General features: G+C 42.0%; 1 protein-coding gene across 1 annotated transcript in view; it reads right to left on the bottom strand.

Moving 5' to 3' along the window:
- LOC143117496 (desmoglein-2.1-like) overlaps window positions 1-14,014 on the bottom strand; it is a 36,147-nt gene extending 22,133 nt beyond the window's left edge. Inside the window, exons 1-3 of the mRNA XM_076279244.1 lie at window positions 13,698-14,014; window positions 8,610-8,735; window positions 8,194-8,346 (exon numbers count right to left, since the gene is read on the bottom strand). Of these exons, the coding sequence (XP_076135359.1) occupies window positions 8,194-8,346; window positions 8,610-8,735; window positions 13,698-13,736 (318 nt within the window). The 5' untranslated portion in view covers window positions 13,737-14,014. The remainder of the gene's footprint in view (window positions 1-8,193; window positions 8,347-8,609; window positions 8,736-13,697) is intronic.
- Between the last annotated feature and the right edge of the window lie 251 nt (window positions 14,015-14,265).

Here is a 14,265-nt window from a genome sequence, read left to right as displayed (position 1 = left end):
AAGATCAGGCATTTGCAAAGACCCATGGGAAGTATAGACCCTCTCCAACTATGCAACCAATCATGTCTGTAGGACTGCAACGATTAACCGATTAGTTGTTAACTATTAAATGAATTGGCAACTATTTTGATAATTGATTAATCAGTTTGTGTCATTCTTTAAGGAAAATACATTAAAATTGAAAAAAACTGAAGCTTTCTCCTCTATTACAGTGACCTAAATAACTTTGGTGTGTAGACAAAACAAGACATTTGAAGACATAATCTTGAGCTTTGGAATTAACCAGTCACTATTCTCTGGCATTTTATCAATCAAACAACTAATTGATTAATCGAGAAAATAATCGTCAGATTAATCGACTATGAAAATAATCGTTATTTTCAGCCCTTCATGTCTGTACCCAAAGCATTTCCTGTGGCACGGAAAACAACACTGAGCTAAGGGTAACTCAAGGGTAAACAAGAAGAGAAAAAATATGTTCTCTTTCAAACATTCGTTTCGGTATCTCACAATGGGAACGCCTCTTGCGTGCCAATCAACGGAAGCCACAGAATCACGTCTGCCAATGGCAGACCCAGTCGGGATAACCCTATATAATCCCGCACCAGACTTGTATCTAGGGTTGGGCGAATGAAGCCCCACGAGGCTTTGGAAGGTTCTTCCTGATTGTATCGTAAGTGTTTCGAAGTGTCAAAGCATCGAATACAAAACAGTGACATCTGGTGGTTAGCAGACATAACGGCGGCTCTTATTAGCGATTAAACAATCACAGACGAAGCCACATGCCGACCAAATGGCCCTTCTCTGACACTGGTAAAACAGAGCGGAGAGACAACGTGTTCTGTTCCCTTTTGAGTAAAAACTATTAGGCCTACAGTCATTGGAATAAACATTATAGTTTTGATATGCTTCTAATGATTCAAATTGAAAATGTAATGTGCTTGGTTTTAAATAATCAGTGTTGGGCAAGTTACTTCAAAATCGTAATGTACTATGCATTACTTATTACTGTCATTTAAAAGTAATTTGTTACATTATAATATTACTGTCTCTGAATTGTAAGGCATTACACTACTATTGCATTACTTTTAAGTTACTTTCACCAAAATATCTAGAAATATGGATTTGCCATTCTAAATGCAGTTTATTACGCTCAATGCAGCTTGCTCTTCCAATGGAGGGAGATGTGGTATAGCATAATGACTGAGCTAGGCTTAAGGCAACAGTAGAATGCAATAGGCGCAGTGCTCATAATGCAATACAAGGAACAATCATAGTCAGAATGTTAAAAACCGACAAAAGGTCAAAGTCTGGTAAATTGTGATAGAAATACTGTAACTTTAAGGCCTAGGCCTACTCATTAAAATCAATAGAGAGCCTACTATATTGTAAATCAAAGCTTAAAGGAACCGTATGTAAGATTGTGGCCAAAACGGGTACTACAATCACTTTCAAATTACTGTAGAGCGGTGGAGGGTGGAGGGTGGCGCATTAGGCCAAAACACAACATGACAACATCAACATCAGTTGAGGGCTGCAACTTCACTTTTTAAATGACAATATCCTGGCCAGACTACTGTTGTCAGTGATATAAGTATTTGAAATGAACATGATTTCTTAATGTCTAGTGACATATCAGGGCAATTTTATGATTAATTGAAATACAATTTTTACATACGGTTCCTTTAATAAAGACATGTCAAGATGGTGGCCTGCTGGCCATTTCGGTGCCCTAAGTGAGTGGCTTTGAGTGAGTGACATTTAAATGATAACTCAAACACCTAAAGTAAAATAAAAGGCCTATTATTTACAGACCATTACTGTGTATTTTTAAACATTAATTTCTGAAGAAATGCTGTTTTACTTATAAATGGTGCACTGTCACTTTAAGAGCATTGATCTTTACGTTGTCATAATGCCCTTTTGCCAGCTCTTGTTTACAAGCCTTATTTGTTTGAGTTACATTGATAGCACAATATTAACAATAATATGCACAATGTTAAGTTGTTTTAAGCAACCTTCATTCATTACTTTGGAAATGGAAGTATGCAATGACATGTTGCTTCACATTTCGTTTTGCGAATACAAGTGAATTATGAGCCTGGTATCCACCTAGCTATGGAATGGAATGCGTTTCAGTCGACTCAGCATATCATGTGCTTCATGTAGCCTAAATGCTTGGAAAACGAATGATTGAAGACCCACCAATTCTAGTACTACGTGGTGATTGAGAGAACCCAAAAGGTATCAAACTTGCATGTAACATCGTGTTAGTGCATTTTGACATTGTAAACGTTATTGATGAAGAGTGAAACGCAGTTTGCAGTAAAGCTACTATTCATTGGTTACATTTGGGTGCCCCCTCTGTCCTTTGGTGCCCAACGCAAAGTGCGTGATGCGCATGGTGGGAGCGGAGGCACTGCCAGGCTACACAATCTTTTCCTGCATTTCTATCCCTTTATTCTCTTCAATTTAAGTTCACAGCACAAAGCTGACATGCACAACAGCATAGTTTGTGTTTTATCAAGAATCAAAAAGATTAGCGTGGCACTACTTTAGATGTTTACTTGTGCTATTTCGCGAGCTGAGAGATCTTTCGGTTTCGCACACAAAGTGCACTAACTATTATGTTCTTCATAGCCTTGTCTCTGACAAGCTGAAAATAATGAGCGTAGGCTTATGTCCATCCCGCAAATAGAGTCCGCCTGCGAGTCTGCTGCAGCCACAGTCATATTCAACCAGTATCAGGAGATAACGTTCTACTATTTTGCGCGGATTTTTTCTCCTCTGTTGTTCTCGCGTGGTGTTTGCGAATATGTATCAAAACAAAACAAGCGCTTAATTTTGGGTTAAACTGCATTGTAACGCGCGTTACTGAAGTTTGTACCGAGTAAATATTACCCGATTTTTTTTTTGTAATGCCTTACATTACCGCGTTACCGCAAACAGCAATATATTACAGTAATTACATTACTTTTGTAACGCATTACTCCCAACACTGCTTATGGCAAACCGCCTACACTGGGTAAACTTGAAAGCAGACCTTACCATTGTGTGTGTGCATGCATGGCAAGCTGTTTTAACATTTAAATGTATTATTCGAAGGAGCAATGAGATATTGATAGTAAATTGAATATAACAGTTCAATTTCATGTTTAAATTTGTCTTATCAATAATAAAAAAAGCAATTCATGCTTTAGACCATTTTAATTTAAAACATTGTAAAAACAAAGTACCGGTTCAGGCACCGTTTCGGCACCGGCACCGTTTTAAAAGTATCGATTTAGTACCGATATCGGATAAAACCCAAACGATACCCAACCCTAAACGAGACCGACTCCCCCCCCCCCCCCCTTGTTCGGTCAAGATTTCCTGGCAGGAGAGAGGAGTGAAATGAACATTGACGATGACGAGGACGATAGCGCATCAGAACTTCTAGCTCTCCAGGCTTCATCGGATGAGGAGGATGCTATCCACAGCCTCACACAGCCTCAGGACGCCCTGGGTCCGACCGGAGAGGCTCCAACAGGGGGGACTCCTACCCCTCCATCCGTTAACCTGTATGAGGTGTACAAGCGGGCAGCTGACCGGCTGGGTATCCCCTGGCCGGCGTCTCAGGATACAGACGGGGCGACTAGGAACATCTATGACGGTAAACGTCTCCCTGTCCATCAGGCTCCCACTAAGCAGTTCCTCCCCATGGTTCCTGCTTGCCTTAAGAATATGAAACTGTATTGGGACAAGCCGCTCTCCCACCGAGTGCCTGTCATAGGTTGCTCCGGTTTGGACATGCACAACATGGAAGAGCTCGGACTGGAGGGACCACCACCTGTCGAACCCTCCGTGGCATACCACCTCCACCCGAACCAGAGATCCGCTATGGCGTCCGCTACCCCATCTCTACCCAGTAAGATGGAGCGCTTCACAGTGTCAGACGGTGAGGGCATTGAACGTGACTACGTTGCTGATGGCCTATCAAGCAGAAATATTGGAGGAGATGGGGTGCCAGCTCGATGGCGGTGCACCAAGCCGGGCTTATGGGAGGAGATATGCCACCTGACCAATCTCTCTCTTCGCACATGCCGAGGCGGAATGCAGGGGTGTGGCCGCACCATGGGGCTGAATTTGTCCAGTCTATCGGACAGGGACAAGACGGCTATTTTGTATGCACCTGTTGACCCTAAAGATCTGTTTGACCCTGCGCTTGCGACAATGCAAGAACGATGTGATGACAAAAAGGGCTCGGGCTATGTCTGCCACATAAAGTAGTGCCCCACGCACCCCCTGCCGAGGCTTTCGACACTGGTGAATTCTCGGCCGAGCAACAGAGGACCACAGCCGCAGCCAGACAACTCAAGCGTCCAGGGAAATGCGCAACAACCTCCGCCTAAGGCCACTAATCCCAGGCCTTGGTCGAAGCAGTCTTTCACCGCGGTACCAGTGAGAAGCCGCCCTTCTAACACCCAGGAAGGCAAGAGAAAGCGGCAGACCTCGGGACGGTGGTCTGATGCTCAAGAGACATGGACAGCACCTCGAGGTCCCTGTTTCCAAGTCTCTGGGGATAATCGAAGCTGGCCCTCCCCTCCGAGGGTCCTAGGTCAGTTCCACGACATGTTCATGTTCATGCCCACAAAGGTTATGGAGCGGTCACACATGTTCCCCCTGTGTCCTCTAACATGCCACAGTTTTCCCCTCGGAGGTGAGGGATGTTCAAAAGAATATTGGGCAACAGGTCGTGCGTGCGCCTTTTCACAGTCTGCACTATACCATACCTTTTTCAATAAAGTTTATGAAGCAAAAGAAAAAGACAAAAAACATTCAAAATGTTCATTCTTGTCTGATCTCGGCACAGAGCGAAAGTGGCCCGGGCGGATTGCACAATTCCCTCTTTCTCCACCGGAGGACGCTCGTACCCTTCCAGTGGAGAACAGAGATGTTTGTTCAGCGGGCCCTCTCACCAACCTAAACTACTGGCGTGAGTGCAACCCCCACCCGTGGGTTTTGCTCACAGTAAAGCGGGGCTATCGCTTACAATTTCGAACTAAACCACCTCCTTTCAATCAAATTTTGCTGTCAGAGGCAAGTGGCGACTCATCTCGCTTTCCGGAGGAGGAGGCCTCCGTCTTATTCTAGATTTACGACAATTGAAGAAGCATCTACGCAAATATCCATTCAAAATAATGTCTCACAAGACACTCGTGCAGTCTATTTGTCCAAACGACTGGTTCACGACGTGCGATTTGACAGACGCTTACTACCACATACGGATCTTCCCGCCCCACAGGAAGTATCTGAGATTTGCGTTCCGCAAAAAAGTTTACGAATTCCTAGTGGTCCCATTTGGCCTTTCACTCGCGCCGAGGCTTTTTTCGAAGTGTGCAGAGGCAGGTCTTTACCCTCTCCGGGAAAGGGGAATTAGAATCCTTACTTTTCTGGACGATTAGCTTCTCTGCGCAAGCAGCGCACAGGAAGCGGCGCGCGACATGGCTGCGCTGACAGCACAGCTGACAGCATTGGGGTTTTCCATAAACAAACAAAAGAGCAGCCTGGAGCCTACCCAGCACGTAAAGTTTCTGGGGCTCCAACTCAACTCAGTCTCTTATCAAGCCATGTTGTCTCTGGGGCGGGTCACTGCGTTCCACCAGTGCCTCGCTTTATTTCAGAGCGGCAGCCGCTTGCGTTACCACACATGCTTGCGTCTGCTGGGTCTGATTGCCTCAACTATCGCAGTAGTTCCCCTGGGACTATTACAGATGAGAGCTTTTTAGCGCTGGGTGTCCGTCCTACAGTTATGAATCTCCACCCCCAGATCTCCGCCGTAGATCTCTTCACATCGCGAGAAAACTGTCTATTGTTCTTTTCCCTTACGGACGACAACGCACCGTTGGGTGTGGATGCATTAGCATACCAGTGGCCAAACGTGCTGCTTTATGCTTTTCCACCAATAAGCCTGATAATTCCTATGCTGAGCAGAGTGAGGGAGAAGGGTCTGAGCATGATACTCATAGCACCACGATGGCCCAGCAGACAGTGGATAAAGGAGATAACTCTCCTGTTATTCGACCAGCCATGGCCCCTACCGTTGCGCAGGGACTTGCTATCTCAAGCACGTGGACATATTTACCACCCTCGCCCCGAGATGGTGGCACTTTGGACTTGGCCTGTGAGAGGCAAGTTGGTTGGTCTTCCGCTGAATGTTGTTGTGAGTGTTCGAGTGTTCGAGCAGTGGTGTGACCCACACATATATTACCGTTTCAGTGCTCTGTGGTACAGATACTGTGTTTCTTACAGGATTTGTTGGATAAAGGTAAAGCTTGCTCCACAATTAAAGTTTGTTGGCTTCGGCAGCTCCCCTGTGGGTCAGCACTCAGCACCCCCTGATAAGTCGCTTCATGAAGGGTGTGCGACGCTTAAGGCCAGTATCATGCCCCATGATTACGTCATGGGATCTGGCCATGGTGCTGGAAGTATTGGCCCAGAGGTCTTTTGAACCCTTGGACAGGGCCGACGCACTTTTTGTGCCGATTCGCCGATGTAGGCTAATTATCATTTAGGCTATATTTATTTTATTTATTTTTTTCTGACAGCACCTGCCCTAAAAGGGCTGACAGCAGCCCACTGGTTAATTTTCCATACTGACATTGACATCGTCCAATCAAGTCTCTTAATTTTTTTTGTGGCCGCGCCGGTCTTTATAGAGTTAATTTGCCATAGGCCTACTAACGCAAAATTGACATAAACACAAAACAATCAGTAGCCTACTACCTAGCTTGAATTGCTGAAGCCAATAGCCACGGATAGGCAGTATTTCTGATACATGTATTTAAAATAAGTATTTCAAATACAAAATACATGTAGTTCAGTATGTTGTCATTTGTTTTTCATTTTGTTGGAAGAAAATGGCTTCATATTTTGTATCAAAATACATAAGTGTGTATTTTTGTAGTTTAAAAATACTGGCAAATATCTTCGGTAAAACCAATAACCTGCTTTTGGTGATGTGATGACATCAAAAAAGTGCAAAACAATGAATGCAGCCTCTGGTGCTGACTTGCCCAGAGTTGTTGTGATCAGAATATTGAGATTCAGGAAGATTATCCAGTGCAAGATGATTTAACATGTAGGTTGCCCACACACACACCAACCTCAAGTTTCTTGAGAACTTCAATCATTAGTTTCTTGATAACAGCCTCCAGCTGGTCTGAGAACGCATTCAACCAGAGGTATATCTACATCCTGGGTCTTTTTCAAAGGCATCTCAGTGAAAGACTTGTGTCGGCAACCTGCTGGATCACTCCCTTAATGTTCACACATGTTTTCCGCTTGGTTGTTACTGCTCCTTCGGTAGCGCATACAGTTCTAATTGTGACCTCTGAGCCTGAGGACCCATGCCGGTAGTACCATATCGGTGGGTTCGTTGAGGGCAGTTCCGCATTCGGGAGTTGTAAACATCACTTTCCCATTGTGAGATATTGAAACGAATGTTTGAAAGAGAACTTTAGGTTACTTAACGTCTCACTGACCTCCCCTCATTTTGCGGGGGGATTCTGTGCCATTGACCTGATCAAACCTCCTAACCGATATGGAGGAGAGGGGTGATTAATAAGATTTTTCTGTATTGAAAATGCATCATTTTCTACCCTAAAACGTTACATCCCAATAATTTAAATTAGGAATTTGCGATATCTTGTTTGCTTTTATGATATGTATTGTCATTTCATACTCATTGACTAAACTGGATGGTAGACATGTGAATGATGCTACATCTCATTAACATGTCCTTTTGCAGCGCCACTCAATAAAATCAATTGTTCATCCAATATCAAAAAATGTCAGTGCTAATGTGCATGGCAAGTAACAGCACACTCATGTTGGCACTTACATGAGGAGCACTAAGGCACCTTAATGGCATGCACTACCTTTACTTCACGTGGACTGAAACCTCTGTACTGCACTGCATTCTTTGCACATTTTTCTGTACAGCCCTGCTACACATACAGACATCACGTAACAGACATGTCTGGCCAGCTTTTTTGTCTGTCTCTGTCTGAGTCCTCTTCTTAACTCATACTTTGACTGCAGCACCAGAAAAGACCAATTAGGACTAAAAGCAAGGCTCAGCTCAATTTTTTGTATACACACTCACTGTAACAGTGAACTTTGTTTTTAACATATTTGCCCTGATGTACTCACGTTGTATTCCGCCTGCACTTCGCGGTCCAGAATCCCCGTGATCCTGACCAGGCCATCATTGGTGACCATAAATAGGTTTATTGGGTTCTGATCAGCGCCAGGCCCTTTCAGGTAGTAGTATACAGGGAGGCCGTCGTCTCGGTCCGATCGGATCTGTTTGGATAACCAACCAACAACATTATGCAACCAGGACTGTGCTGTCTTAAATATTATGTTAGCACATGGGGCCTAAACTATATTACCTTACATATTATGTTAGTACACAACCTAAAAGGTCTTACATATTATGTTAGTACACAACCTAAAAGGTCTTACATATTATGTTAGCACATGATTACAGAATGTCCATGACATACCATTTTATTACCATTTTATGATGATGCTTTTTGATTATTCCTATTCTTTCAATTTCTTACTTTGGCCACAAATGGCAAGTCTCTGTGATCCTCATTCTCAGTCAGAGTCTTAGGAGCGATGACCCACTCTCTCTTATGCCTCCTTTGTTTGTAGTGTGGTCTATGTCCTGTCCCTTCAGACAAGACCTGCACACACACACACACACTGACATGTGAGACCAACACAGCATACAGTTACAGTAACACAATACGCCAGCAGAAGACAGAAGGAAATGGTGAAGGAGCAGATGAATTAAGAAAATACAGAATTAAAACCCTTAATAAACACTCAAAGTACTCCAGCATCAGTGGTGTAGTTGAACCTGAATCATGAGGCTTTCAGTTCGAGGGTTGTTGTCTCTAACTAACATTATCTGTTCTGAGTGATAACACAAAGCATCCATCTGTCCTGCTTTGAACTTACCAGCCATTTCCCTGAACAGGTGTGGTATAGGCCTACAGAACTCCCCGTTTATCAGATATAGATCCCTTGACAGGTCCCTCATATAGTGAGAATGCATTTGAGTAGTTGGCAATACTGTTGTAGTAACAGCTTGTTATGACCTAGGGGTAAGGCCACAACAAAAGAGGGAGTCGAGAGGTTGGATCTTTAACTAAAATGTGGATGTATTCAAATTAACCAAATAACAAACAAACAAATTGTGTGAGGTGGGTCAAAGTCAGTCATACAGTAAGTAATGGATGTTGTGTGTTTGTAATGGAATAACAATGTCTCACTCACAGTTAGTTCATATAAAGGCCTTCCTGTAGGCTATAGGACTATTTCATATTTCCCACACTTTTCTCTCTCGCAGCAGACTATTTCCTATATGGTTATTGAGTGTTGTTCAGGCTACTCGTGTCTTCAGAACTTAATCTGACAGACAGCAGCTCAAGTTTTGGAGGTACCAGGAAGCAGGTGCATTGTACCGCAGCCCGTCTAGAGCCTGTTCACTTCCTATTAAGTCCACAGACTGTATAGATTAAGCCCCATTGTACTGAATTTGGTTGTAGTTTGTCGTTGATTGTGGTTGAAAAATCACAGATCTTACTGTAGTTTTTGCAAGTTCAATATGGATTATAGGTCAAAAGTTGAATGAACGAGTACTTATCCTTTCGATTTCTTACAGGTTGGGTCATCGTTGCCCATAACATGCTAGCATTCTGCTAATGAATGATGTTACTGACATTTTTGAAAGGCTTTTTAGAACAAATAAGCGACTTTAAAATATATATAATAGGTTGATCTTTGACTTGTCTGTTAATAGTGGTTTCCGCTGAAAAATGTATTCCCTTTCACTATAATCTTTAAAGGGTGTTTTCTCAAAATAAGGTTTCTGTACACTGTGGAGGAGAAATATCCACTTCAGTAACACCTACATAAACATACATATTCATTACATATTTCTTCCTATCTATATTTTGTGTTTGATTAGTGGGGAGTTATGTTGATATATTTTCAATAGCCTGATATTTTCTACATTTTATACCAAAATATCTGACTATAAATAGTATTTTCTAATGTATGGGATGGTAGAGAAACATAGCCACAGTCCCTTATTTAATTTTGTCTATCTGTATAGTCTCAACATAATGAAACAATACATTTTTAATCTGGCTTTATCCAATTTTCCAATTGTGTGATTTGCAATATGCAAATTATGGTACATTTTATGAATAAATGCCTAATTTGCATATATAAACATAAAATCTCAAACACTTGTAATGCATTTTTTCTTTGGTATAATGTCACTAATCAACTGGAGAAGTTTAATAGTGATAGCAATTCATTGAAAATGTTCCCCTATTCTACTCAATTTAGAGTGCATGTTGGGCACAACTTTGGCCTTTAGTCTGTAAAAAAAATATGCACTCCACTTGTTTGTGCTGACTTTGTAAAGTGACCTTGAGTCTGAGAAAGGCGCTATATAAATAAAACTTATTATTATTATTATTATTATTATTATTATCTATGGCAGTAGACTTTAGTGTATGATTCAGGAGGGTATTAGGACCAATAAAAACTATGAGACATTTCATTGGGATAGACTTCAAATTCTTCAAATGAAATCAGCCCATTTCAGAACCATGTTTTAGTACTTTTAGCAATATTTGATATTTAGCTTAAAAACAAAATGTTGGCATCTTAGCCAAAAACACAACAGATGATGAGGTGTCATGCAGGTCAGACATCAAAAACCAATGGTGAGTGACCTTAACCGTGACATTAGACTTCAGCATTGTTACCTGTCCAGGCCCAATAAGCCATGTTGAAGACGCTATGTACAGAATGACAGAGGCACAGACACAAATGACACTCCAGAGAACAAAAATACACAGACTCAGAGCAAAGTGGAAGAAGAAGGCATTGTGAGAAATAAAATGAAAATAAAATTAAGAATTATACTACCAACCATTATTCTACCAAATCAAATTGCCCAATAGAGTTGAGAGAGCTCAAGAGTCTCTCTGGACAGGCGCGCCTGCAGGTGTACGGCCGTACGCACTGGGCGTACCATAGGCTACTCAACAATGACAGAGAGAATTTCCCCTGTGTGTGTATTCACACCAAGTTGGCCTACCATAACTTCACAACTCTGCACAGTATTCCATTCACTGCATGACAGTAGGCTATTCAATTTTTTCTGTAAAGTAAACACCTAATTAAAATCAACTTAAAATCAACTATACGCATGCACACCTTTTGTTTGAGCAGGAGAGAGAATGACAGCGCACACACAGTGTTACCATCAAACCAGATGGGTGTGCGTACCATAAATTCCTGCAGGCGCCCCTGTCTAGAAACAGTGACAGGCACGTACACCCCAATAGCCAATTTGGATACAAGAGATAATAAAATCAAAAAGTTCTAACATGGTCAACAGATAGAGGCTAGACACCAGGGGCCTGTACTACAAAGCGGGGTTTCTGGCTTATCTGGGTAACTTCGAGAGTAACTTGATCACGTGTGGCGTAACTTCCCGATTAACCCGTACTACGAAAGGTGGATAGGTTTTAACCGAGGTATGCTGCCATGGCAATTTACGCTGCATCTCAAACCTGCTCCGACCAGGTTATGTTCTTGGTTAACCCGAGGTTTCTGTTAACCACACCCTTTATAAGTAGGCTACCACCCCTCCACCAACAATTTCTCCCGAGACATGTCGGCGTACCTGGATGACCCATACGACATTGGAGCGCAAATCGTGAGAGACTCTCTTCGCAGGGCGAGGGGTTTTAGAGACCGCCAGAAAATATATATAGCCTACCCGGACGATATTCTCTATGAAGATATAGATTGTCATCCGAGGGAATTCGTTATCTTTGTCAGATGATCTAGGAAGACGTCTCATAGCAATGCCCGTAGCCTACGTGGACATTCATGTATTCAATCGGACATAGCCTACAGTAGGCCTAATAAATAAAAATCACCATTTTAACAAACTTGTTGAATTGAATGTCATATTACTGTACCCTGCACATAAAGGCTACACATTTCCACAGCACCAGAATCCGACCGAATCCTTCCACTATTATTTGCGATGGCCAACTCCTCTTATACTGTAAAACACTCTGGTGCCTTTCCTCCTACAGTAGTGTTCGAAGACACCTGTTTCTTGTTAGCTGTAAAACAGAGGCCAAGTGAAGGCTATAGGCTAGGCCTACATGTTTTCATAATTAAGAAATATTAATGCAAGCTATAACTATATAAACCTACTATTCTGAATAATGTTTTTGTGTTTCATTTTCACCTGCTGCCATGTGCGTTTGGCAATGGTGTTGCATCTGAAATGTTCACAGGATTAGGCATACACTAAATCAGTCAATGGGGGCTACTTCAACATTAAATTATCCTTAATCTATATGCCCACTTCTGAATTGGGTTGCATCTGTAGGCCTTTCTATGAACTCAAATTAGGCTATTTAATTATTTCAACTCATTTCAGACATTCCGTAAGCTACTAATCCTCCGTAACACATATTTGAAGAACATGTGGGAATAAAACTTTACTTTTAGGCATTTAGGCTACCCGATCTGTAATACGTTGCCAACAGCCTTGCTTTGTTCACTGCCGACGTATTTGATTTTTGTCGTAAAGTGGGTTTTAATTCCTCATAACTTGTCATAATAATTGTGCATTCCCCTTATCTGTAAAATAAGGTGAACGCGTCATCACTGAAAGTGGTGATTTGCGCTGCAACCCGCCCCTTTTATGTGAACGCGCAACTCCAATGAGGTTAACCCCGGCTCAACAAATCAACTTCATAATCGGCGTCGTAGTACCGATTAACACCACTAAAGATAACCAGGTTTTGTCAACCCCGGTTTAACAAAGTAACCCTGGGTTACATCTGGGTAGGTTAAGCTCCCTTCATAGTACAGGCCCCAGGAGAAATGATCCGTGTTCATCAGTGTTTACTAAATCTACTCTAAACAAACACTGGAGGTTAGGGAAACCACTTGTATGTGTTCCTCAGTAGGAGGAATGAGGTGAATTTACCAAGAACTCTCTTATTTACTGCAGTTCAAGATAAATTCTTGTGAATTCACTCTTGGGAGTTCCAGGTAAATTTACAAATGATTGGTCTAATGCTATGATTATAGTGGTTAGGGTTAGAGCTATTATGTTTATTGGTGTTCCTCAACTTGTTCTAACATAAACAAATTCCACAATTCTCCAGAAGTTGAATATCTTCCAACACAGTCAGGCATATCCAAAGTCTGGCCCGGATGCAGTGTTTTGATTTGGTACAATTTACAGTATATGTCTAGTAGTAATCTAGTAGTACAGTCTAGTAATTATGGGATTTAAATACATGAGTTACTGTATCAATCTGAGGTAAATTAATTTAATGTAGAACTAGTGGATCATACTGTAGCTGATGCAGATGAGTTATTTTGCAAGCAAATTCACAGCTTAAATTTACTATTTAAGATTATTTGCTGTGTATCTTAAGCACATTGCGTTGCCTCTGTGTATAAAATGAGCAATATAAATAAACTTGCCGTGCCTTGCCTAATCTGACACCCATTAAAAAAAAGATTGGATGCCTCTATTCTACCAGGATATACATGCCTATAGGCCATTTTTAGGCACAGCTACCCACCAAAAAAGCTAGTCCAGACAGTACGAGTAGACTCCTCATGGCCTCTTCAGGGTGTTGAGCAGGAAGCCCAGAGTAGTGGCAGATGAGATGGGTGAGATATTTTTTTTCAGACAAGTCCCTCCAGTCATGGATCAGTGCCTCTCTTTCTTGTTTTCTTTATATATTCACGTATGATGTATACATAGTCATCACATTGTCTGTAGAGTCAGATTTCTCCAAACAACTGTTTTCTGTTGCACTTCCGCCGTTAACCTCCTGAGCACTGTATCCTCTGAAATGTGATAAGCCTGTTTTTCCAGGTCTTCTGTCCTCCCACCTCTATCTTACTGTCTGACTCGGTGTCAATGTGACTCCTTCCTTTTATCTCCCGGTGCTGCGATAGCAACACTCTACTTGCCCCTCCCCCTTAACAGGGCTGGCCACATACTATCATTTACATCCATTTATATTTATTCATTTAACAGACACTTTTATTCTAATGTGACTTACAAAAAAAGAGGAGTAACATTCAAGCTACAATACTGACCAGATACTGTAATGGAATGGAATCATGTGACAAACCTATGTG

This window comes from Alosa pseudoharengus, unplaced genomic scaffold, assembly GCF_046254945.1.
Source record: "Alosa pseudoharengus isolate Yale_2024_CS ecotype anadromous, Long Island Sound unplaced genomic scaffold, YU_APseudo_1.1 YU_APseudo_1.1_scf_11, whole genome shotgun sequence".
Classification (NCBI taxonomy): Eukaryota; Metazoa; Chordata; class Actinopteri; order Clupeiformes; family Clupeidae; genus Alosa; species Alosa pseudoharengus.
Note: the sequence above shows the minus strand (reverse complement) of the source record. Positions and strands in the feature narration are given on the sequence as shown.